We start from the raw sequence: 25,600 nt of genomic DNA, 5'->3' as shown, positions 1-25,600 counted from the left end.
TTCATCGATAAAGCGGTGTTGTGCAACCAAATTATAAATATCAATACATATTCAATAAATTTAAGATAAGACAACAATAGAAATTTCACATATGCTAAAAGCAAGAAATCATAAAGATGATTAAGACCGCTCATAGAGATATGGGACAAGATAGGAAGTTCTTGTAATTATCTATCAATAATACTTGTAATATCATATGCAAAAACGATATAAATAACATATTAGATATATGTATATAATATTTTAGATGTATTATATATAATATATACAAACAAAGTTGGTTCAACCCTAAACTCCCATGACCGATGACCAATCTACGTAGTGTTGGTTCATGGATCTCAAGACCAAAAATCGACCTAGTCCTCTTAGGAATTGAATCAAGATCAGTAGAGTTAGATTGATCTAGGGTCGGTCCAGGATTGACCCTAGATGGTGCTCACCCCTACTCACCAGACTTGACAAGGGCTATGAGGGTCGAGCCCTCGCCAAACTTAGTGGCGGCAAGATTCTATGAGGGTTGGCCTTGCCTAGGTTGCAAGGGTCATGTCCTTGCCTGTGGGAGGTCACTGACCATGGCCGGCAGCAGCCATAGTCCAAAGAAACAAGAATAGGAAAAAAAAAGGAAAGAAAATAAAAGAAATATTAAAAAAGGAAAAAAAATGAAAAATGATTTAAAAATATATACATTTGCGCTAGCCATGTCACATAGAACAGTGATATTTGCATTAGCGATTTAGTAGCAGAATTATGATGCACAACTTCCACATATGTGGCCAAATGGACGAAATCTTATGTGAAAACATTTATAACTAAATTGGTTCAATTGAAAGATTTATGACTAAATTAGTATTAATGTAACAAATTTATGATTTTTTTGGGTACTTTTCCTGTCACATCAGTGTTTGATGTAGAACGCCACATTATCTTTCTAAGAGAAAAATTGTCCAGAAAGTTCTAAATTATTGCATAATTATCAATTTAATGTTAAACATTTTAATTATATCGATTTAGTTCTAAACATTTTGATAATTTGTTAATTTATTCACAACCTTTTAATGATTTGTAAATTTAGCTATTTCAATTAATTTTGGTTGAAAATTGTTCATGTCAGCCATTTTACGTAGCATGACCGGTCTTGACTCTTGAGTGGACAATTTTTACAATTTTTTCTCTTTTTCTTTTTCCCTCCACGACATTATTGGTGGCTGATGGAGGTTCGCCCTCCCTCCCCATCGCCCAAGCGTCCCTTGCTAGGTTGATGGAGAAACAAAGAGATAAAGAAAAAAAAATCAATTATGTTAGCGCCATTTACGCCTCATAGCACAACCAACATCGACTTAATTATTATGTTAGTGATTTCAGTAAAATTGAGTAGCATGACTAAATTGATAAATTATTAAAATATTTAAGATAAAAATGATAAATTATTAAAAATTTTAAAATTAAATTAATATAATTAACAAAAATAAATTAAAATTGATAAATTATAAAAATATTTATGATTTTCCATAATTTTTACCTCTGCCCAGGCCAGTAAATCCATCTCCCTTTATTTTTGGGCAAAACTCATAACTCATGAGAGAGACAGATGTGACGTGGAAGCCACGTGGATGGCAGCTATAGCACGACAATTCAATGCCGAGGGTACTCTCGCGAAAACGAGGGGCCTATTCGAAATTCAAAAGTTCTCATCACGATCCCTATATATATTTGCTCAAAAAAAAAAAAAAATCCCTATATATATACATAGACACATGATTGTCCCGAGGGGCGGGCCAATCACCATCGGGGGGGGGGAGGGGGCATTTTCGTCCACCCGGTCCCTCTGCAGAGCTCTCTTCAGAGCTTTCTCCATCACTGGCAGTGGCAGCTTCGCTGATCACAGCGAAGAAGAAGAAGGAGGAGGAGAAGAAGGTTGAAGAAGGGAGGAGAGAATGGTGAGCTCGCCGGTGGTCAACATGTACCCGTTGTCCAGCTACACCTTCGGCACGAAGGAGCCGAAGATGGAGAAGGACACCTCCGTCGCCGATCGCCTCGCCCGCATGAAGGTCAAGTACGGCCTCCAGCCTCGAACCTCGAACTCTCGAACCCTCTCTCTCTCCATTGCACTTTCGCCGATGTTCTTCACGATCAAGGCGCGCCGGGCCTTAGTCATCGATTTGACTTCTGAAGACATCGCCTAGGAATGATGATAAGGAGCTGCTGCTCTGGAGTCTTGGGACTCGCTCGGACTCGCTCGTTTTCGCGGTCGTTCCGGCGAGATTGAACTCGCCTGGCGTGCTATTTCGCGCTCTGAGCTTTTGGCTGCGAGTGATGAGCTGTTGCAAGAGGGAATAAGTTCATAGTTTTGACTAGCTCGGTCCGACTCGATTTGAGGCTAGAGCTCTTGATCGTTATGCTTTTTTTGTAATTTCATGTGCCTCCAGGTGTCGAATACGCGGAATCTTCATTTTCATCTCTTGTTAGTAGTTGACCTTGCCTTGATTCTTGATGCTTGTACCTGCCACTGTAGAGTTCGGTAATGTGTTCGTATTAAGTGTTGGAGCCACGGAGCGGCTTCAGGCGCCGGTTTGCGGACTAAATTTTAGGCTATGAGTCTAGTTTTGTGGTGATTATGGTTTGTTTGCAAGTACCGCGAACTGCAATCTTTATAATTGGCCTAGCATCCGGGTTGATTTTGTCTGACCAATGTGATGTCTCTTTTCTTTTTTCCAATTTTTTGATTGAAGTAGGCAAGCATGTTAGCTAATTGTTTCTAGTCTGCAGCTACATGAAAGAGGGGATGAGGACCAGTGTTGAAGGCATTCTGCTGGTCAGTGTTTGAAACTTTTAACCATGATACTCCCTTGCTTGGTGCCTGTTCTTTTGCTCTCTCTCATATGCATATGTTTGTGCACGCTATTTGTGTGAGTGTGTGCCTGCGCGTGTGGGCATGTCTATGTATGCGTATACAAGGACGTGCGTGTTTGCACATTTGTGCAAGCCTCTGCATCTGTGCTAAAAGCGTGACACACGTTGGAGTTGGCAGGGCAGGGGGATGTTGGCTAATTACCATGCCTCATATTCTCTGATTATTAGCTCGCCTTAAAAACGATATTTTGATTGTAAATTTGCATGCACTGGAAATTTCTGGAATTTGCTCAATCAGTGGCCGAGAAAAACACTTTATGAATTCTATCCTTGTTTGAATTTTTTTTTCCTTTTTTTTCAGCATATCCTTGACGAGGCAGGGGGTGAGTTTTCCCCAGATTTCAAGTAGCATCTTTATTAGTTGATTCAACAACATGTTCTTGATAAGTGGGTGAAGTTTTTGGCTGTATGTCACCATATGTGGCTCAAATTCAAGGGTTTTAATGAACTGGGAAACCACCCAGCATGCTAGAGTTCCAATCCCGTTTATATTTTTCTGCAAGGGCTTTAAGTTCCCACACACCTCCACAGTTCCGAGCATCTCATTTAGATATTTGGATGTGATGCAGTGGTGTTTTCTGCTGTTTTTTAAGCATCTGGTTCTTGCTGGTGGTAATTGTTTACCAAGTATGGTGAAAAGAAGTTGTCACGCTTTAGCCCCTCATTTTCAAACGCCTCTTTAATTGAGCAGGTGCAGGAGCACAGGCATCCCCATATTCTCCTCCTGCAAATTGGGAACACATTTTGTAAACTTCCAGGAGGACGCTTGAAACCAGGAGAAAATGGTAGAACGATTCATCTTATAACAACCCTTCCCCCCCTTTTTCTCTTTCTCTCTCTCTCACTCACTCATATGTCTGTCTATCTTTGCAGAGATTGAGGGTTTGAAAAGGAAACTATCAAGCAAATTAGGAGCAAATTCACTATCACTGCAACCTGATTGGCAGGTGCTCTATCATGCCTGAGACATTTGGAGATTTTTTGAGTAAGCTTTACACTAAAAGTGGGAGTAGATACAAGGATTATAGAAACGGAATTATTGAAAAATCTTTCCATGCTGAGACTGAGTGTACTTAAAAGAATAAAAATACCGAATTATTGGGTAGATTGAATTATAATCTGTAATAAACATGTGTTTCAACGAGCACTTTAGCTTCTTTAAAGAATATAATTTCCTTTTTATCATTACAAAATATTGCCTGGCACTTAAAGAGCATATTGTTATTTTCTGGTTGTATCTGCTTTCTAATCCAATTTCAGAAATGCCTAAATTTGAAGCGTATAGAGTGGATTCATGTTGATACGTGTGAAAATGCATAACAGTCTGCTTATCTAAGTGAACTTAGTTGTGGACACAATTCCCTTTCTGGAAGAAGATTATTAGATTGTCAGTTGTCTTTTTTTTGCAGATTGGTGAGTGTGCTGCTATCTGGTGGAGACCAAACTTTGAAACTGTTATGTATCCGTACTGTCCTCCCCACATAACGAAGCCAAAGGTAAATAATACTGTTCAAAAGCCAAGTTGTATATACTTTGTTCAAAAGCCAAGTCTTTTTTTTTAAACAAGTATTCCCACCCTCCGACTACTGAGTAAAGAGTTCTTTAATACAGGAGTGCAAGAAGCTTTTCATCGTCCATTTATCTGAAAGAGAGTACTTTGCTGTACCGAAGAACTTGAAATTGCTAGCTGTTCCATTGTTCGAACTCTATGACAATGTGCATGTATGGTGACTAAGCTTCTAAACCTCCATTTTTTAATTCATTCATTCTTAAATACCTACATTTTCTCATCAATAAAATGCAATTCTTAAAGTTAAAATTTAGGTTGTTTATAGAGCGAGCAAGAGGAGAAATATCCTCCTTCCTTTTCTCCTTTGTCAAGTGCGTGTGTCTCTAAGAGGCAGGGGGGAGAAAAATGGAGCTTAGTAGCAACCACCTGTGCCTACTGTAGGCGGTAGGTACGGTTATGGGTGTTTCCAAAGTGGTTTGTGTTGAGACTGTTCCAGGAGATGAAGAGGCGAGTGAGACCTTGAGGGGTGCAGTGATTAGGTAGAGAGCCTATGGAATTTAGGGAAAGAAACGACGAAACACAACTTATTGTTTTAATAATTGTCAAATGCTAGTCGTTTACTCTTTTAGTAGTCTATTAAGTTATTCTGGTAGCTTGATTTGAAACTGTCTAGATTACATAGCACAATAAAAATTCTCTGAATTTGTCCCCAGACCTGAAAGAACTCAACTGGAGTTGCGAAATATGATGATAGAGTAGTGGATCAGATAGCTTCTTTTTTTCTTTAAACAATTACGCCTTGTCTGCGCATCTAATACATGCTGCATGGAGACTCATGCTTTTTGTTGGCAGAGATATGGACCAGTTATCTCCACCATACCGCAGCAGCTCTCAAGGTTTCAGTTCAACATGATGACCACATGAAAGCATAGAGTGGGAAAGCAGCTCCTGATTAATGCTTTCTAACATTTCTCAGGTTCACTAGGTAGCAGATGGACCTCGACAACTTAGCTAGTGTAGCAAGAGTCCTGCCCAACACTTTATTCAGTTGCAGTGATCTGTAGTTGAACTCGTCTTCTAGAGCAGTTGTCTCCTTTCTTTGTTGTTGATTATGTATTTGAACTGACCAAGGTTTGATAGTTGGTTCTCGTCTCACTTGATTATTTGTTTGCCCGCCCTAATCAGTGGGTTCTGGCCTCTAAAACGGGGTCTGGAGTTGCTGGTTCTTGAGATTGCTCCTGGGACATGTGTTACTGTCAGATTAAAGAGAGCCGTAACCAGTATTATTAATAGTAGATGCTTATATATAATCAAAGAGGATTTGGATGGGATTGTGTGCTGGTCGTACCAACTGTATGTATTTCAGTTGTCTTCTCTTCCTCCAATTCTGGGGATGATGGGTCTTAACCGACTCTGCTTACTGGCTAATTCACCTTTTGAGCCAACTCATGCATCCATCTTATGTGCTGTCTTGGTTCAGGCGATTAATCATCCGGAAAGCCTGAGCTTCCTTTTTGTCAACCAGAAGTCCAATTGTCCAACGGATCCGATCTAGAAATCAGAATTGCACTGTGCAGGCACTGACGATTGTGACCTTGTTAGGCTATAACTCGGGCCAAATCGCAGGCTATGATTGACCACGGCGACCAGAACTGGGGACTCTTTTTTGAGTTGATAATCTGATTGTTTATACTGTTGAATGTATGTCTCAAGGCGAATTTTTATTTATTTGAATTGTTTCTTATATTGCAATCGATTTTATTTGTCGTGAAGGACAAAACTGTCGCCCCGACCTGACCGGTTTTGGAATCTTGAATTGGGTTTGACCAATCCATTTGTTGATTTCAGAACAGTCACCTAAGCCTAACGGCTGAACACCTTCCTCGGTGATTGAGAGGTAAAACGACGAAGGGTAGAAAACAGTGGCCTAGAGCTAGTGGTCAGAACAATTTTGACTGGAGATTTTAATTTGGATGTTCGAAGAAATTGTGAAATATAATTTTCCAAAAAAAGAAAATAATAATAAGGTGCGTATTGGAAATCTTTAAAACAAACATACTTAACCGTACTTATTAAGTTATTATTCTGGGAAAATCACGCAAAACCCCCACTAATTTTGGAAGTGATAAAGATAATACACTAGTGTCTTAGAACTTTCAATTGTTACGTAATAACTCATAATTTTTCACTTTGTTACACCCGTTAACGCTTCGTTATGTTTTCTATTAACATGTGGTCATGCACATGATTCTAAAGGGATAAGCGTATCTTTTCATTCCAATTTTTTTAAAAGGAAACTTTTACTCTTAATTGCTTTTAAATTTGAAATATATGAAAAATTGTAGAAAAGCAAATCAGCTAAAATACTATATTAGAAAATATTAAAAAATATATTAAAAAATTGATAAATATAGCCACTTTAATAAAACCACATGAAACATTCTGAGAAAGAGAATAAACACAAACTAAGTAAAAATAGAAGCGACCTCAATAACAAAAACCTCAAATGAGAGTACCATAAATATTTGAACGATTTATAATAGGAAATGATTTTTTCAACTCATAAAGAAAAAGATTAACCGAAATCTAGAGTGCTTTCTTGAAATTTTTATTGATCAGATCAATTTGTTGTATCAATTAATCATTAAAATTACATAATGAGTATCCAAACTTTGTTATGTGACTCCACTGTTACGGAGACCTTGCCTTCCTACTTAATGACGTTATTTTTCTTGAAATATCTGATTATTTATATTTATATTTTAATTAACTTGTAACGTTTTTTTTTTTTTTTTAATTTGACATTTATTTGTTCTGATATAGATATTTCAGTTAATTTATTTTTCTCCATTTTTTAATTTTCACAAAAATAAGGGGTAAAGAGAGATACCCTTCAAAAAAGGGGTGAAAATATATACATACTATCATTGAATGCGCACCCCACATGCTAACGGGAAATATAACGAAGGTTGCTATAACAAAATGAAAGTTCAGAAGACATACGTTTACTATTTCTAAGTCCGGGGAGCATTTTGTGATTATTTCCTCTATTATTTTACAAGATGAATATGTGCAATCGTTTTGGTGCTCAGAGAGCTACCTTAGCCACATCGCAAAAAAATATATTGACTAAAATGTCCATGTGTGAACTAGTGTCCAATCCATATTGAAGAGATGCAATAGGCGTGTGGTTGACTGCTTGATTATAGGCAAATTGGAATTGTTGAATAGTGCTAAGGGAAAATTTTTAACAAGACTAGGTGGATGAATTGATCAAGCGACTCTGTAATGTTTCGCGTGTTTATATCATGAAAAAATTGACAATTCTGATCCCCAAAAAATGGCACATGATCGCTTAAAGCTGTGCATGTCAAAATTTGAAATTATTCTGTCTCAAACTAACATTAAAAGGAAACCCTTAGTGCAAGGTCGCTGTCATGACTCACGACAATAAATCTCTCGCTTTCTCTCTCTCCATCTTGTGAGAATCGACCATTAATGCTTTTCAGTGTCCTCTCCACTAGCTTTAGCTTCTCTCTCATGCCTCTTCTGTGTTTCTCAGAACCCCAAAGCAAAGAAGCACATTCATTGCTTCTTCCCTCCTCTCTCTCTCTCTCTCTCTCTCTCTATGTGATATCTTCTCTGGTCAAATGATGATCCAATTTGTCAAAGTTTCCTGCAGATGGGACAGGGCCAGACGCGAGTTACATTAAATGCATGCACGGCTTGAGAACCTCTGATAGTCCGTCCACGTCCACAAGTTCCATAATCTTCCATGGCCATTCTTTAATCGTCTGTAGTTAGAATAAATAAAGTCTCGTCTTGTCACCCGCTACATTACTTGCTCACTTCCTGCGCAATCCTCCAGTTTCAACTTTTGTTTGGACGAGCATTTGGAGAGATGGGTAGGAGTCCATGTTGCGAGAGGAAGGACTTGAAGAAAGGGCCATGGACTCCCGAAGAAGATCAGATTCTAATCGATTACATCAGCAAGAACGGCCATGGAAGCTGGCGTGTTCTTCCTAAGCTTGCAGGTAAAGAACTATTTATGTTCCCTTCCTTTATTGTTATTACGAGCATTATTTGCTTCTAAGCAAACTATTTCCAGGCAATATTATGGAGATGTAGGAGTGAGAATCACATTTCTTTTTCTATTTTTCGCTTCCAAGAACCAAATGCTCATACCTGTCCATGTACATTTCTCTTCTGTTGGGTTTTGGCCCATACATGAAAAAACCTACTTCGGTAATTTAAAAAAAGGTTGAGCTGCCGCTTATATTCTTGCTGAGGTTGATGATATTGTACTCACGCTCTGCTTAGACATGAATCACGAGTAAAGTTTAGTGCAAGCTTTCGGTTTTTTAACTCTAGTTTTCGCGCCATAAGCAAGTCATTGCATTTTAAGATCAATTCAGTCCATGATTTGGCTCTCTCTACGTTTGTGCATATTTATCTGCTGTAGGGCTAAGAAAATCCATCAGATGCGAGAGTGAGCATGTGAGATATGAAACCTTTCATACGTACACACTAAAGCTCTGCTTTTGCCAGGTCTTCTCCGGTGCGGAAAGAGTTGCCGGCTCAGGTGGACAAACTATCTGAGGCCGGACATTAAGCGCGGCTCCTTTTCTCTCCAGGAGGAAAAGCTTGTCATACAGCTCCATGGGATTCTCGGAAACAGGTAATTTTGCGATCATTTGCTTTGTTTCAACATGCCATGATCTTATGAAGAGTAGGAAGCAATGTTGTCATGAGCTTATAGTGTGTTTGTCAATGGTCAGCGTTTTTTCTCTTTCCTTAGTTGTGCTAGCGTGCTCTTTGACATATTGCTGTTTATCTTCTTTAACATGTATGGTTGATGAATTTCAGGTGGGCAGCAATTGCGGCTCAGTTACCTGGACGAACCGACAATGAGATCAAGAACTTATGGAACACCCACCTGAAGAAGCGTCTGCTCTCCACGGGTCTCAACCCGCTAACCCAGGATCCATTCAGCCCTCAAGGGTCCATGACAAAGTTGCCTGCATCGTCTATTACTCGACATATGGCTCAGTGGGAAAGCGCGAGGCTCGAAGCTGAGGCCAGGCTCTCCAGGGAGACGTTGTTGCTTAATACACTGCCACTGCAACAAAAAACTGATGGAGACTATTTCTTGCGTGTCTGGAATTCTGAAGTTGGAGAGTCATTTCGAAGCATCAATAGAAGAAGCAAAAGTGCGAGCCTCAGCGCGGTTTCTCAAGCTTCTTCCTGTGCTGAATGTGAAACAAGCTCAGTTGCCACCATAGAGATTGGCACCACATATCTTGGAGCAGATGCAGATTCAACACCAAATGATCATGATAACGATGCAGATGGAAAGAGCAGCGGGGCAGAGTATGAAGCCCTGGCTACATCTGAATACTCTGGCTCTAGTGAGTTCGACAGTTCGACAGTCACTGCACTAGAGATGCTATTTGATTTCCCAATCGACAATGACATGAGCTTCTTAGAAGGAAGTGCTTAATAGACCGCATGTCTCGTTCTACTTCCCAAGAACCAAACCTCCATGATCGTTCCCTGGTGAAGCATGTCTGAATTATATATTCTGAATCTGAAGCCTCATTAGTTGAAAGTTTAATCTGATTTTGGCATCCAAATTAGGAAAGCAAAGAATCATCTATCATGTATATTTGATGTAGTAAGCTTCTTTTCGAAGAGCTGATCTGCTGGTTCTTTATGCAAGTTGCAGTGGGCCCCATTTTTATATTGCAGATGTGAGCTTGCTTGCACAATTCTGCTTAGTACAGATTAGGGTCTCTGTATATCTTTTTCTATTTGAGCCAGACAGATTAAAGTCTTGTTGAAGTTGGTTCAATTTGCTCAATATCTGATAGCTGATTGCCTCTTCTGGGAAATTGACAACCCTCGTATGATGTTTCAATCTTCTTCCTCCTACAATGATGATTTGTCCTTGAGCTTAACCCTTCCGATCACCTCAGTCCATCTAATGTTCTCGTGCAATATACTTTTGTGAGGACTCATTTCAGATTATGGTAGAATCAACCATCAGATCAAGTCCCAATCATGCAATCGTCATGGGAAGTTTCTTGAAAGATTAACATCTCGTGGAAGCATGTGAAAATTCAAGCTCTTCCCATCATTCCCCTAAATATATGTGCTGAACATGACAACTACATGAAGCCGTCTATGTATGCAAGAATCCTTGACATCCAAGCAAAGCGAGATTTTCATTTGTCTAATTTAGGATCAACATTTTTAAACATTTCCCAAGTGATCTATCAGACTTTTTTCCTTACCGAAACATATGACTGCTACAACTGGTGGAAAATGAACATTCTGAATTTTCACTATACACACTGAACAAACTGTGAAAGAGAGTGTACACACAAGAACTAAAAAATCATTTTACCCTTCCCTCTTGCTATAGTTTAAAATCGCCTTCAAAAGCATCCGAGGAACTTTTTTGGGACGTTCCCCGTAGCACGGTGCTTTGCAGCCATTTCTTGTGCCTTAAGAATCTCTTCCTTTCGTCTAGCTTCAACCATTGCCTTCTTTTCTTCTGCTTCCTTGTGGATCAAACTGACCTTGTTCTTCATTTGCTCCGCATATTGAGCCTTTTTCTTCTCGAGTACTTCCTGCAAGACATCAAACTTGTCAGGCATCACATCTGCAAGACTGCAACTTAGTCCATATACCTCATGCACGTGAAGTGGGATAAAATCAGTGACCTACATTGCTCAATGGTTCATGGCAACTTTTGCATGTAACATAAGGGAGAAATTTGAGAACTCCATTTAATTACAAAAATTTCGAGAGGAATGGCCTGATATAACACGGGAAAAATCTGCCACGGCAAAACTTAAGAAATTAGGATTTAAAATACCTCCATTTTCCTCAATTTTGCTTCAGCAGCTGCTTTCTTGCTGTTTTCCCAGGAAGTAACAGCCGACAATTTTTTCTGGGCCCTGTTCAACATTTTAAGCAAATTCTGATATAAGTGTTAAACCAGTATGATTAGCATCAAATAAAGCTCAAAGAATCACTTTAGTTTCTTCCTATTGCAAGCTAGAGTGTACAGTGCATGACCATTCAAGTTACTGAGAATATTTGTGATCATGCAGACAATTCAGGCATAACGTAGTAACTTGCAAATAACAATTTCCTCCTTCATAAGACAAGATTTAAGTCAAAAGATGGCTTCAGTATCTCTTGCAATTGAAACATAGTCGTGTTTCACATTTCAAATAACTTCCCTCTTTCATGTCCACTTGTCAAGTACTCAGAAGTTGGGACACACTACATAGGAAAGCAATCGATTACATCGATCCTGAAGCCAGGCTTCAGAAAAATCAAAGCTGGGTAAGGGTGATGATTTCTCTCTTTAAACACCCCACTCCCTCTGTAGCTGATAATTGTTCATTTAGGATTTAGACGTATGATGAGTAATCCCTGCAACTCAATGATCTGTAACTTCTGTTTCTATTTTTATTTAATTCATTCTATAACTGTGTCAATGTTAACGAGGGTCAGAAGAAACTCTGGACAAGCTTACTTGTTCTCTGCTTTTGTTTTTTCACTGTCTTCCCATGCCTTGATAAATGACATCCTCTTTTCTTTCTCAACTTCGGCAAGTGCAATGTCTGAAACAGCAACAACATAGAGCAGTGAAATAGATGTTGACACTCGTATTGTACTACAAATTGTTGCCAGCCAATGGCAAACTAAAATAGCTTTCGCTGTTCTGCAGTTTAGATCCAGGAAGGGTATAGGCACATTTGAATTCAAACAATCCCAAAAATCTGGTTTCAAAATTGTTTAACATTTAAGATGGTCGTCCAACAACATGATTATTGAAAAATCCTTCCAAGAAGAAACCTTTGAAGTCTCACCTCTGTCAATTGATCCCCCAGAAATTTTCTTTTCTGCAGCATCTGGAGCCTCTGTCAAAATCAAGACAGAACCAAACAGCAGCTAAGCATGGACAGTGATCCACATGAATTCATCTTACAAAAAATCACAAAGTACAAGAATGAAAAGAGGAGAGATACAGTATAAAATTGGATGCTAGCGAAAGAAATACTGCTTCACTGCAAATGTCTTCTATCAATTTTTTTTTCTTGAACCATTTTCTTAAGATCAAAGCCAGAAAGAACCACATAGAAGTCACTTGTATCATGTTTGGCCGGGCTGAAGTGATCCAACAACAGCTTCCTCAGACAGGAAATTAATCTTGCTAATACCCCATATCCACATAGTGGGTTATCACAGAGCACTTACTCAAGCCTTCTAAAAATAGCAAGACAACCTATTCAGACATCAAGAATGTTGTTCTAAGAACACAGGAACACAACTTATCTATTTCAAAAATTCACAAAGTACATTGACTGTTACTTAACAAGCAGCTGTTCTTTTTCCCTAAACATTGTCATCTAAATACTAGATCAAGGAATCGAACTTTTCAACCTCATTCGAAGTAATCAGGTCCCATATCCAGAATAAAGAGTACCATCCCAAAACAGTGAATGCAACAATCATTCTTTTCTGGTGAGTAAATAGCTTCATTAACGCAAAACCAGTTGTGGGTCATCGGGTTTAGGTTCTTATGCTTGGGGTTTTTGCAACCATCATTTTGTTCCGAAAGCAGGAAAAAAAAAAGAAAAAGAAAAGGAAAGACACGCAGAAAGAGAAAAGGAAAGCAAGCATGATTGTATGCAAATCACTATGTATCCAACTTTGGTAAAGTAGGAGGAGGAGCTGGACCCCAGTCCTATGTCTTCATATCCATAACATTGCCAAAGACAAAAGGTCAAAAAGCATGACCAATTCATCCTCTCCTAATTCCTTTTCGATTCTTGTTCTCCAAACTCAAAAGACCCTTCAATTCATCACCCAAGATTCATTGCCTGAACTCACTCTACTAGCCAAATCAATCAACCAACAAGAATCCACGAAACTCATCGAGCTGAGCTGCACGAGATATCGAACCATCCGCATTGACCAACAAAAAGCCGAATGCAAATGAAACGATCGCGTTCATGAAGTTTCCACAAAAAAAAAAAAGAGCCAAAAAACAAAACACGAACACAAGTACAGAAAATCAAGGTCGACAAACATCGTCATCGCATGCATAAGACACGCGTTCAACTTCCATCCGTTGCAACCTTGAATTCACGCAGAAACTACAAAAAAAAGTACTCAACGAAGAAATTCAGAGCGTGCACGTGTGTGTTTTCACTCACTGTCGGCAACCACGATGGCGTTGGTTTCGGCAATCTTCTCCTCCGGCGGATGAGGAGCGGCCACCTTCCCCTCCGCGACGGCGGTTTCCGCCGCCGCCGGAGCCACCGGCTTCTCCGTCTCCAGAATCTTCGCCACCTCTGCCATCTCTCTCTCTCTCTCTCTCTCCAAGTTTAGCTCGCGGTTGATGAGTGTTTGTCCGTGTTCAGAGCGTCCCTTTTATAGCAAACCGCATACCGTGTGCCACTGTGGGAGCATCCCAGGCAACTGTTTTCCCAATTTACACGACGGCCGTTGGATCGGAGGGGGAGCTCGCGATCGGACGGCGGGTCCCGAGCGGCGACCGATGTGGTGGGGTCCGTGTATGCGCGCGAGTGCCGACAGGTAAAACGGGTAATTTGTGTCGGCACGTCCGCGGGCCGAAGCGACGCCGTTCGGCTGAAGGTGCGAATAGTAAAGGACACGGTAGCTCGCCCGTGGTCCACTCCGCCATTAATTGCATTGAAAATGAATTGAATGCTTCTGAAATCTTGGCTAAGGCCCCAAAGGCATGTGTAAGATTCGTCTCCCATGCTCTTTTTTTCGTCGCACGGTAGGTTCATGCTCTACCCTCCAGTCAATTTCAAAAGGGTCTCGTGAATTTTTCTTTGCCCACGGGTTTTCGTTTCTAATTCATATTAGAAAAATAAAATAAATAATTCATAAACTTTGATCAAATATATAGTATTGTTTATGAACTTTCGCCCAAAAGGGTAATATAATTCTTAAACTTTTAATTTGTTCAATCTATTCTCTAAATTCGCCGCATATGTTTAATATGGTCTTGGCATAGAACAAATCAAAAGTTCATGAACGACACTATATATTGAGTGGAAGTTTAAAGATCACATTAAATAAATTATCAGCTTTGGGATGATATTGTACATTAGATCAAGGTTTTAATTATTCAATATGTTTTATAAACTTATGATATATGTTCAATATCGTATTAGTATTGAACAGATTAAAAGTTCAAAAATTACATAAAAATTCATGAATGACATTGCATGTTGGATTAATATCCATATGTATAAATGAAAACGACACAATTAGTCATTGAATTTTAATTAGATGTATTGAATGGCATCCATTAAAAAAAAATTGGATTAAAATAAAAGAAAAATGTATTGTAACCTTTAGGTAATAGCGTAATCATGAAAAAGGACTTCGTGAATAATATCGTAAGACCGAATCGAACAGCGATCGAGGTTAGGGCAAATGAGCTGGCAGCACGAATACAAAATTGAAGGGTACTTATTCGTAGCCTGCGTTCGAAGAAGAACGAGAGGAGCATACGTGAGTGGGACGAAAAACGGGCCACGTGGGGGGGTTGGGCCCACGTCGTATTCGGTGGCGGTCGTCCTCATCATATCCTCCGGACAAGATGGTGGTGGTGGCCGCAGCTGGCAAAGATGGGGGGTGTCCTTTCTTCCCCTTTCGGAATGAAGAGGTCGGACGTGCTTTACAATTAGGCTTTGACGTTTTGCCCCATTTGTCGCGCTTTGGTAGACGCGAGGTGTCCACGTTGATGGCGGCTGTCCCCTCCGACGTGATTGCTTGGGATTCGTTTTGCCCATCGAGGGGCTGGATTTGGGCTTTCTTTGAAGGATTAGAAAGCAAAAGCGGGCGGCGTTAGCTCATGTTCGCTGTCGCAATTAATGACATCGAGCTCGAGATCGAGATCGAGCGTGTTGATCCGACTGTCAAGTTCGGGGTCGACTTGAGGTCTTGCCTCTGGAATTTTGAGTCGAGTCGAGTTCAGACAAAAGCTATTTGCCTTAACTTTGGATCAATAATAGCTGATCGAGTTTCGCAGCTTTTTACGAAGTTTTTAGCACGTGAATCGGATGTAACTTGTTGGATCATGCCATATTTTGAATAGTGAGTTTCGATGTTTATACTAAATTTTGAAATAATGATACAAATAGTCAATGAATTTTGATTCGATATGCAGTGTGGTTCATAAACTTTAAATTTTGTTCAATGGTCCATGAACTTTAATTTAATATGTAATGTGATCAATAAATTTTCAATTTATTATATATAATTCATCAACTTTGAGTACATATTCAACTTATTCTCTAAACGATAAGAAAATGATCAATATCTTTCTTCTATCATTTCAAGTTCGGACAACATTAAATATTTCTATATAATTTAAAAATTAAGTTGAATCGTATTAAAAAAATTAAAAGTTCATGGATTACATTGCACATTAAAATAAAGTCACATTAAATAAGTTGAAAATTTAAGGATCACATCAATGTCATTTTCCTTTACTTTCCGCCAAGTTCGTGTGAACACCGTGTTCATAATTTGTAACCCGGCGAACTCAGGGCGTGGATCTCATTGGTCCATTTAGATCTAATCATGGGCCTAATGGCCCATGACTGTCGCTCATTTTGGGCCCAAACTGTAGAGCAGAATCAGCCCATTACTTCGAAGCAGCGTCTGCATCTCCATCATTTCATCGTTTCGTCCCTCTCAGGTTCTCTCGCCTTCCAGAGAGTGAGCTGAAGTGGAAGTCCGCCGATGAGGTCGCCCGGCGAAGCGAGCGCCCCATCCGCTCCGGCGAGCGGCGGCGGCGGCGGCGGCGGCGGCTCCGCCTTCGCGGAGAGAGCCTCCGAGGAGGTCCTCGCTCGCTACCGCTCCCTGCCGAAGAAGGGGAAGCCCCAGGGGCGCGAGGTCACCGTCCTCGCCGCCTTCCTCCTCTCCTCTCCTTCTCGAGGTGCTCCTCTCTATCGAGCTCGGAATCGTTGCTTCGATTCGTTCGTCGGTTAATAGGATCGAGCATGATTCTGTTTCTTATCCTGTGAATCGCTCTCTCAGAACTGGAAGTGGTTTCGCTCGGGACGGGGACGAAGTGCATCGGGCGTTCTCTGCGGAGCCTCCACGGCGACGTCGTGAACGATTCTCATGCTGAGATCATCGCGCGGAGAGCTCTGATGAGGTCGAGCATCGTCGCCGGTTTGCTTTTGCCGCTGAGAGCACGTGTTTTGCGCTTCACTTGTTGACGATTGTTGATGACTTCTGAGGCGTGAGTTCGTTTCGAACCAGGTACTTGTATGCTGAGATCCAACGACTTAAGATGTCTGACGGTGATGATGGAAACGGCCATGGGAGCGACCGATTTCGATGCGGCGGTGATGTTCGTGATCGTGAATCGCCGCTCGAGCCGATCCTAGAAGGCCACGGCGAGGGGAAGTACAGAATGAGGGTGGGTTGGCAATTGCATCTGTACATATCGCAGTTGCCATGTAATTCCTGGAAATAGCTCATGGCTTCCCCTACTATGTTATGGTGCTAGGACTCTTTATTTGCTGTCATCGACTACTTCCTTTCGACAATTGAACAGTCGACGATGTGGTTGAGTTTTATAAGCTTATGAATCTTTCTGTTGTATGCGTAGGCGGAGTTGCTCCTCCCCCCTCCCTGTTGCCTCATAAAATATCTGCAATGATGGAAGAAAATGAAGTCAAGGTACCATCAATGGTGGAAGACACAGGAAGAACGGTTTCAGAGGATATGTTGAATAAACATGGTAATGGAAGAGTTAAGCTCCTTGACTGATTAACATTTCTTTTTTGGGTTCCTCCTGTTTGTGAATTATCTGGATGATTCATTTTCATGCAACATCTTGCTCTGGTTTTCTAATGCGCCAGAAAGATTTTTGTTGGTTGGGATTCTATCACATGTTACAATTGATGCTGAAATGCTAATAATTTATATTTTATCTACAAATGAACACAAAATGATCCCGTGTTGAAATGCTTGAGAAATGTGTGTGAATGCTGGATTTTTATTTATTTATTTATTTATATAATTTTGGTTTAAGAGGGAGCTGGAGCATAAGACGTAGGATCATATTAGAGTGGACCAAGAAGGATTAGAATTCCTACATTTTGATTTTCTCTGGTTGTCATTCTAATACATTCTTTAATTCAATATGTGTTCTCTGCAAATTCATGAGTTAACGATGTGGATCACTAGTCGGTTTTCTGTTGTTTGGCCTGTTGAATTGAGCAGTGAACTTTACATATTAGCAATTTACAACTTTATTGTGCAATAGCTTGTGAGAAAATGACATCATGTAACTATTCTTTGACAAGTGATGCGGCTTTGGAATCATTTCTCCTTACTAACTTACTCTCTCTCTCTCCATAAATCTGTTCATATGTTCAATCACAGGAGATGAGTTACCAATCGTTGCCTCTGTTCAGAGAAAGCCTGGACGTGGTGATGCTACACTGTCAGTCTGTTGCTCAGATAAGATAGCAAGATGGAACATTGTTGGTGTTCAAGGTTTGTTCCTTCTATCTAGGAATGGTCAGAAGCTAGGGCTGGCTGCTTATTGCATAATGAGACATAGTGAACCTCCTGCTACTTTATTGGATTTTCCCTGTTTCTTGGGCTTCCATGTCTTTTCCAGTCCCCTGCCTTAAGATAAGGCTGCATTTCGTGATATCATTGTTCTGCTAGATTGGCAGTTAGGTACAATGACTGCTTTTACTTGGTAGCATTCTCATTTCTCTCTCTTCAGGTTCTTTGCTTTCCTACTTCCTCGAACCAGTTTACCTGTCTTCTGTGATAGTTGGACGGTCTCCAAATAATTCTGAAGACATTTTGGTGCAGAATAAGCTGCAGCATGCTCTATATGAAAGATTATCATGCTTTCCACAAGAGCAATTAAGTCCCTTCCGATTGAGCAAGGTTTGTACTTTTTTATTGTTTATTAGCAAATTAATATGGAGTGGGGAAGACTGAAATTTTATTATCCTCTTAGCAGCCATTGTTCCTGGTGGGCCCAATACCACTGGTGGAATTCCAGCATTGTGAGAGTGCTGCGGCGACTCTAACATGCGGGTCAGTTCAACCTCCTTTTTTCTGCTGAAATAGCTTGCATCTGCTAGATTTTTTTTTTCCACAATATGCATTCATTTTCAGGTATTCATTATGTTGGAACAAGTCTGGGTTGCATGAGGTTATTCTTGGAACCACGGGAAGGAAACAAGGCACCTCTGCCAAGGGGGCACGCTATCCATCAACCGAGTCATCTTTGTGCAAGTAAGTGCAAACTATGTTGAACGGTTTTTGACTACAGTAGTGCAAAAATTATTGTCAATATTGGTTTTCTTCTTCACTCAGGAGGCGGTTATTGGAGATATTCTTGTCACTCAAGCATGAGGGCACAGCCAATGAGCCATGCAAGGAGACTACTTATCGAGAATACAAGGTGAAGCTCCTTAGCCAAATAGTTATGCAACTCTTCATCTTACTGCCAAAGCTCCCATTAGATAGCAGGCATGTCAATAGGAGTTTAGAGGGTGGAAAAACAGAATGGGAAGTGGCCGCTTTGTCCAACAAACATTTAGCAGTTAATCAGTTGTTATCAGCTTCTGCACCTCGTTAAGTCTGTGAATGGATGATGGACCTAAGTGTAGAACTCTCTATTGATAAAGAACAATTTCATCAACGATGAAATGGAAATCGACGTTGACAGTTTGTTTGCTCTCATTTTGACATTGATGTGGCTTTCCCGCCCTTTTCATTCTTTTACAGGAAGGAGCTCAGTCTTACAGGTCAGCTTCGAAGGCTCTAAAAGATACAGCCCCTTTTAACAATTGGCTGTTAAAACCACTCAATCATGAGGCTTTTACTATCATGAGATAGTATGTTGTCAATGATCATAAGGTGTTCTTGCTTTGGTTATCATTTCATTTTTCCTTTAACTATACATTTTTGTAAGAGAATATTTCTTTAGTGTTCAACTCATTTTCAGGACTGTCCAGTTAATCCGAATAGTGACAAAAATGCTCTGATTTACTGGAAAGTAGAGGTTAAGCATTTAACTCCCTCCGTAACTAATCTGGATTCGCATAAAACTGCTGAAAAGGTTTTTAAGTTTTGCACTTAGCTATTCTTCTCATATACAAATTGTATGTCCCACCTTCTGAACATGCAATCCCGCGAAGTTTCTGGAGACTTGTTATGTGATTACATGTTTCCCCTTTTGTCTAAGGTAAGAAATATATTAACTTAAGCCAAAGAGAAGCAAGAAGCTATACAACAAGAACTTAGCACCAAGAACTTACACTCCCGAAGACAAGAATAGTCAAAGCAAGTGGAAGGGTGCCAAGGTAAAACAAGCCCACCTGCACAGGAGCAAAGGAATGCCAAAACAAAGGCAAAAGCAAACCAAATGGCCTAAACAAGGAGACAAAAGAACAAAGACCCCAACAACAACACAGGTATAGCAAGGAACCCGACGGTAGATCAGTCCGCCAAAATGGAAGGGTTTATAGACCAGCAATGCAGTAATCTACAGTTCGTGGTGTTGGAAGGGAGATGGTTAAAAGACAATGCTTTGTCTCTCACAACCTTCTCTAATTGCAACTTCATAGCTGAGAGGGATGGTGGCCTCCCCCGGAAGAGAACATTATTTCACTCCTTCCAAATGATGTAGCAAACGGCTGCAAAAGCAAATCGGCCAAGGGTGGAATGGAAAGAATTCCCGACAAATACTTGATCGCCCAGTGCAAGTTATCCACCCAAGATTTGTTCGTCCAAGCAAAATTGAATCTAGAAGCCCAAAAGGTTGCTAGAGCGACAGGACATGTTTCCCCTTTTGTCGTCATAGTGAAACATCAACTTGTAGCCAAGTTGTCTTCAAAATATTTCTTTATCTTCTGTTCTTTCCAGTTACTCTATTAACGCTTATTCTTTTCCCCGGTACTTTGAAAATAGAGGAGAATAACTCCGTAACTCTCCAGTTTTCATTAATGACGTCTACTTTTGTTGTTGTCGTCATCGTCCAAGGAATCAGAACGCTTGATGAAAAGCGGAAGAAGGGCAATAAGATTCCTTCGCCACGCAATAAGATTCCTTCGCCACGCGTTACTGTTAATTACCAGAAGCGTTAAAAAGCAGGTGAAAAGCGCTTCACCGCCTGACGATATTGGCCTTTGTGCTCGCCTGACGTCCCCGTGAAGATGGCAACGACAGTTCTTCATTTAGTCAGTAGGAATTGAATTGGTGGGCTATTTCTTCTTTGAAAGATGATCTAACTTTTTCGTAACTAGAGAATACAACTTGGCCTTTTTCGGGTGCTTTCTGGTTTGTTAAATGTTTTGTTTTGCGCGTGGAGCTATACGAGTCGTGAGCTCTTTGAAGACTTTTTGACTTTGCAGCTCATTGCAAAAGTATCAACGTTTTTGTCGCCATACGTCTCGTGGGGAGCTAACGTGGGGCGGAGGTAGACGAGCACTAGAATATAAGTTTAGGTGGCCGCGGAGGTAGAGGAGAGAGAGAGAGGCGGGGCCGTGAGACTATTGAAAGTTCCTCGAGGTACGGACACTTAGAGTGCTAAAACTTGACACGGGAAAATATTTAAGTGTCAAAATTTTGAAAAAGTACACTTAGGGTCTGCATGGTAACATTTCCGTTTCTCCGAATTTCTGTTCTTTTGATCCTCAGAATAAAAAAAGAACAGAAATTCGTTTGGTAAAACATTTGTTCCTGGGAACAATTTCTCTATTTTTTTGTTCTCGGGAATAGATTTGAAACAGAAACGAGAAGCAAAAAAAAAAAAGTTGCCTCTTGTTCCTGAGAATAACTTCTAGAAATAAGCCAATTTTCTTTTATTCCTCTCTCTTGCTGCAGTCACCTCTAACCACTCGTTGCCGTTGCCGGTCGTCGCCGCCGCACATCTGCCAGCCACCGACTGTCACTGTCGACCGTTGTCGCATAGCCCATCGGTTGCCACCTCGGCGGACGGGCGGCCACGGGAGGTGGCGACCGATGGGCTGTGCAGCGGCAGTCGGTGATGACGGTCGGCGGATGTGCAGCGGCAGCGACGGGCGGGCGGCAAGCGGTGGCAGTTGGCCGTCGGCGATCCGTGAGCAATAATAAAAAACGAATAATACAAAAAAGAATCGTTACGTTACCAAACGCATTTCTATTCTTTTTCTATTTAAAGAGTAGAAATTTTGTGTAGTTACCAAACGGGTTCTTTTACTCAAAAATTGTTCCTTGCAATAGAAATTGAAAAGAACTATTTCTAAAAAAAAACGATTCCCCAACCAAGAAGCGTTGTCATGCGCACCCTTAAGTGCCAAAATCGGAGTAAAATGGATTATTCAAGTGCCACAAAAATTCGGTCAAATTACTGACGTGGTAATTTTCTAGCGAGGTGAGTGCAAAACGGTGTCGTTTTGCACGCCGATATGGTGAGAAAATGCAAAAACAACGTCGCTTTGTGTACGATGTATAAATAATTAATATAAAAATTAATCAAATTAAATTTAAACTTAGATTTATTTAAAATATTCTAAAAAATAAAAAAACTTAAAAAAAAAAAAAAAGGGGGAGGGGGTTGAAGGGAGGTGGTTGAGGGCCGAGCCCTCCCGTCACCGCCTCCCGCCACCGCCGGAAGGGCGGCGGACGGAGGGGGAAGGGTCGGGTGGGGTGGCCGCCGACAGCAAGGGCCCGCGAGCCCTCGCCTAGATCGGGGGCACCCGGATCCGGGGTGAGTGTTCGGCCCTCGCCGCCTCCCCGTCGTTGCCGGCAAGGGCTGGGTGACGGTGGGGAGCATCGGCTAGGGTCGTTGGGCTTTGGCCGGGGCCGCGAAGGTGGCCGATCGGTGGCGAAGGTCCATGAGCCCTCGCCGGCCCCTTGCGGACCGGCGGCGAGGGCTCGCGAGCCCTCGTTGGATCGGGGTGAGGGCTCGCGCGCCCTCACCGTCGGTCGGCCGATGTTGCCGGCCCTTGGCTAAGGCTTGGCGCGGCGGGGAGGCGGCGGTGGCAAGGGCTCGGCCCTCAGCCGCCTCCCTTCGGCCCCCACTTTTTTTTTAATTATAAGTTTTTATTTTTTAGAATATTTTAAATAAATTTAAGTTTAAATTAAATTAAATTTATTTTTATATTAATTATTTACAAATATTTATTTTTAGAATATTTTAGCTGATGGTTTAATTTTTATTTTGCAAACAACGTTGTTTCGGGTGAGTTAAAGTCGAGTCAGCTAGCGAGCCATTAGGTAAGTAAAAATAATAAAATATTCTAGGTAGGATTTTCGCGAGGTTCGTAGGAGACCGCACTTAAATGTCCCACTTTTCAAAGAAAGTAGTACTTTCAAAATTTCGACACTTAAATATCTCAACATATTAAATTTTGACATTTAGGCTGTACTTCCCTCACTAGAGACCTCATTGCCTAATTGTTTTGCCACCTAACCTATTACTGAATAATATAGAGCGAAGCGTCAAATCAAGGAACGGCTGCTGTCGGACGCTCTTCTTGAGTTGCTAACTTTTAAGAGAATAATAATTCGTTCGAAGTTCCCAATTCTAACGTGAGTGCCCGTTACTATCCAAGTACAGATAATGATATTTAATCTGCTGTGCAGACGAGTTGCTTAGAGCGCAAAACCGAAGGTGGGTAGCCAGAATTTACCAAAGGCGGAACCCCACTAAGATCGCACGCAGAGAAAATGACGAAATAAATGAAAGATGAATCGTGTTGGCACCGTTTAACTTATGGGGATTTTTTAAAAAAAAATTGTCAAAAAGGTTGTGGCGCAGGATTGACGAATGAAGTTTCGACCGTGCCCATAAGATTTGACCCTCGGGTCCATGCAAATCACATGGAAGAAACGTGTTCGTGTCAAGAACATTGAGGCTGCTGGCCGAAGACAATCGGGGGGACCTCATTTCTCACGTTTCGCTTTCTCTGATGGGCAATTGCCCTCCTCTTAATTTGCTCGTTTGGAATCCGATGTGACTTGGAGTTGAAATTTTTGTCCAGACGATTTCATCTTTGAAACCCATCACGTCACGCGTGGCACACGGTGAAATTTAATTGGTTGTGCACATATGTGATTCCACTCCTCCAATTCAAAAAATTCCCAATCTTCTCTAGTATTCCGTGAAAGTACTGATTGTATTATTAAAAGTCACGCGCGTGACGGTCTAACTAGTCAACACATAAGGCTCCGTTCGTTTACCGGAAAATATCGTTTTGGAAACGTTTTTCTGGAAGTTATTTTTAGGAAAATGACTACATTTTTAGGTGTTCTAAAATCCAAAATTTGAAAGTGGAAAATATTTTCCACTATTGTTAAATTTCAAACATTTTCCTGAAAAATTATCAAAAATTGAATTTTAATATTTTTAATTGACCAAAAAATTTATTTTATTTATTTATATTTTTAAAAATGATTTTTTTAATTATTTATATTTTTAAAATAGAATTTTTTTTTTTTCCTTCCTCCTTCTTCCTCCCGATTCCTCCCGAGCGGCTCGTCCCGCCGTCGCCTCCTTCCTCCTCCTTCTTCCTCCTCGTTCCGCCGCCGCCGCCTCCTTCCCGCTGACGATGGCGGCCGCCTGGCCGGCCGACCAAGACCCGGTGGCCACTCCGGCGAGCTCGAGGCTCGGCCGATCTCACCCGAGCTCGTCGGATCTGGCGACGAGCTCGAGCTCGCCCGGATCCGGCGAGCCGCGAGCTCCGCCGCTAGATCCGGCGAGCTCGAGGCTCGGCCGGTCTCACCCGAGCTCGTCGGATCTGGCGACAGAGCTCGAGCTTGCCTGGATCCGGCGAGCCGCGAGCTCCGTCGCCAGATCCGGCGAGCCGCGAGCTCCGCCGCCAGATCCGGCGAGCTCGAGGCTCGGCCGATCTCACCCGAGCTCACTTGGATCAGTGACAGATCTCCCTGCGAGCCTCCGGCGCCGCCGTGGAGCTCCCTCTTGAGCCGGATCCTCCCGAGCGGCTTCGAGCCGCCGGGAAGCGGAGGGCGGTGGCAGGGCGGCGCCCGGCCGGAGCGGGGCGGGCGGAGCGCCGGGGAGGCGGAGGCTAGTCTCGGAGAAGGACGTCGTCGAAGCCGACTTCGCAGCAAGGAGAGCAAGAGAGAGAGAACAAGAACCGAAGGAAGAGAAGAGGCGAGGCTTGGAAAATGTTTTCCTCTTTGAAAAGAGGAAAACATTTTCCAAGCTGCAAAGAAGGAATTTTCCGGTCAATGGAAAATGTTTTCCGTTGACCGTGATTTTCCGCCCACCCGAACACCGGAAAATCCGGAAAATATTTTCCTGGAAGTTATTTTCCGCGAAACGAACGGAGCCTTAATGTAAGTTATCCGAGCGGGTTGGATATGCATGAGTCTGACTCCTAAAAACCCCGCAAGAGGAATTAAAAATTTACTAGGATAAGGGTATCGTTTAGCTCAGGTATTATCTATAGGAGTTCCTAGCCCTTTGTTTATCACCTAAACACCTTTCAAACTCGCAATACTCTAACCGAGAAGCACGGAACGCCAAGGGAAGCACACGATTCAAAACCCCAACGTCGTTGCCGATGCATGTCGTTTCCTATTGTGCTCTCTCTCTCTCTCTCTCCCTGGGGATGTGTCATTCGATTGTAGTTTAAAAATGACAAACAATGCCAAACGACCCCCTGACAAGCACGTCGCCGTTGGGGAGTCTCTCCTCTGCCGTTGCTCATAGGCTATCCACGTCCTCGAATTCTCTCGTCTCCTCCAATGGACTGTGCGGATTGGTCCGCTAAGTCGTCTGGCAGTAATAATTTAACTCCGCATCGAGTTAAAAAAAAAAAAAATTCCAACCAGAGATGTCCCCTCAACTGAGAATCGCCAAATTCGCCAAAGACTAAAAACGAGGTACGAACACCTGGAGTGCCAAAATTTGGCACGAAAAAACACTTACGTCATTTTGCACGCTGACGTGGTAAGAAAATACAAAAATGATGTCGTTTTGTCTCTGATATGTAAATAATTAATATAAAAATTAATTAAATTTAATTTAAAACTAAATTTATTTAAAATATTCTAAAAATAAAAAATAAAAAAAAAAAAATAAAAAAAGGGGTTCAAAGAGAGGCGATTAAGGGCTAAGCCCTTGCC

General features: G+C 41.5%; 4 protein-coding genes across 10 annotated transcripts; 3 read left to right on the top strand and 1 right to left on the bottom strand.

The window, feature by feature from the left end:
* The first annotated feature begins 1,778 nt into the window (after positions 1–1,778).
* LOC104443464 (pre-mRNA cleavage factor Im 25 kDa subunit 2) lies at positions 1,779–5,751 on the top strand. 5 transcript variants are annotated; one of them, XM_010056871.3, is made up of 7 exons: positions 1,779–2,053; positions 2,767–2,812; positions 3,602–3,695; positions 3,784–3,857; positions 4,320–4,406; positions 4,522–4,632; positions 5,273–5,751. In XM_010056871.3, exons 1-7 carry the CDS (start codon positions 1,935–1,937, stop codon positions 5,342–5,344), a joined length of 603 nt encoding a protein of 200 aa, XP_010055173.2. In that variant the 5' UTR covers positions 1,779–1,934; the 3' UTR covers positions 5,345–5,751. The 5 variants fall into 5 exon arrangements, with proteins under 5 accessions (XP_010055173.2, XP_010055172.2, XP_039170048.1 ...); XM_010056870.3 differs by having other exon boundaries at positions 5,252–5,751; XM_018875016.2 differs by having other exon boundaries at positions 1,910–2,048; positions 5,252–5,751.
* A 2,217-nt stretch (positions 5,752–7,968) lies between these two features.
* On the top strand, positions 7,969–10,271 carry LOC104443463 (transcription factor MYB17). Its single transcript, XM_039314103.1, has 3 exons — positions 7,969–8,454; positions 8,969–9,098; positions 9,287–10,271. The coding sequence occupies exons 1-3, from the start codon at positions 8,322–8,324 to the stop codon at positions 9,918–9,920; spliced, it is 897 nt and encodes a 298-aa protein (XP_039170037.1). The 5' UTR covers positions 7,969–8,321; the 3' UTR covers positions 9,921–10,271.
* Positions 10,272–10,606: 335 nt separating this feature from the next.
* Positions 10,607–25,071, bottom strand: LOC104443462 (remorin 1.4). The gene is made up of 6 exons (XM_010056866.3): positions 25,058–25,071; positions 13,657–13,823; positions 12,307–12,357; positions 11,970–12,057; positions 11,301–11,382; positions 10,607–11,052 (listed from the first exon to the last, which is right to left on the bottom strand). Exons 2-6 carry the CDS (start codon positions 13,799–13,801, stop codon positions 10,858–10,860), a joined length of 561 nt encoding a protein of 186 aa, XP_010055168.1. The 5' UTR covers positions 13,802–13,823; positions 25,058–25,071; the 3' UTR covers positions 10,607–10,857.
* Positions 16,178–20,473, top strand: LOC104443461 (tRNA-specific adenosine deaminase TAD1). 3 transcript variants are annotated; one of them, XM_039312571.1, is made up of 11 exons: positions 16,178–16,421; positions 16,523–16,643; positions 16,751–16,950; positions 17,103–17,234; positions 17,882–17,995; positions 18,234–18,403; positions 18,477–18,556; positions 18,638–18,757; positions 18,839–18,926; positions 19,253–19,384; positions 19,713–20,473. In XM_039312571.1, exons 1-10 carry the CDS (start codon positions 16,226–16,228, stop codon positions 19,361–19,363), a joined length of 1,332 nt encoding a protein of 443 aa, XP_039168505.1. In that variant the 5' UTR covers positions 16,178–16,225; the 3' UTR covers positions 19,364–19,384; positions 19,713–20,473. The 3 variants fall into 3 exon arrangements, with proteins under 3 accessions (XP_039168505.1, XP_010055167.1, XP_010055166.1); XM_010056865.3 differs by having other exon boundaries at positions 18,480–18,556; positions 19,253–20,473; XM_010056864.3 differs by having other exon boundaries at positions 19,253–20,473.
* Positions 25,072–25,600: the final 529 nt, after the last annotated feature.

This window comes from Eucalyptus grandis, chromosome 5 (genome assembly GCF_016545825.1).
Source record: "Eucalyptus grandis isolate ANBG69807.140 chromosome 5, ASM1654582v1, whole genome shotgun sequence".
Taxonomy (NCBI): domain Eukaryota; kingdom Viridiplantae; phylum Streptophyta; class Magnoliopsida; order Myrtales; family Myrtaceae; genus Eucalyptus; species Eucalyptus grandis.
Note: the sequence above shows the minus strand (reverse complement) of the source record. Positions and strands in the feature narration are given on the sequence as shown.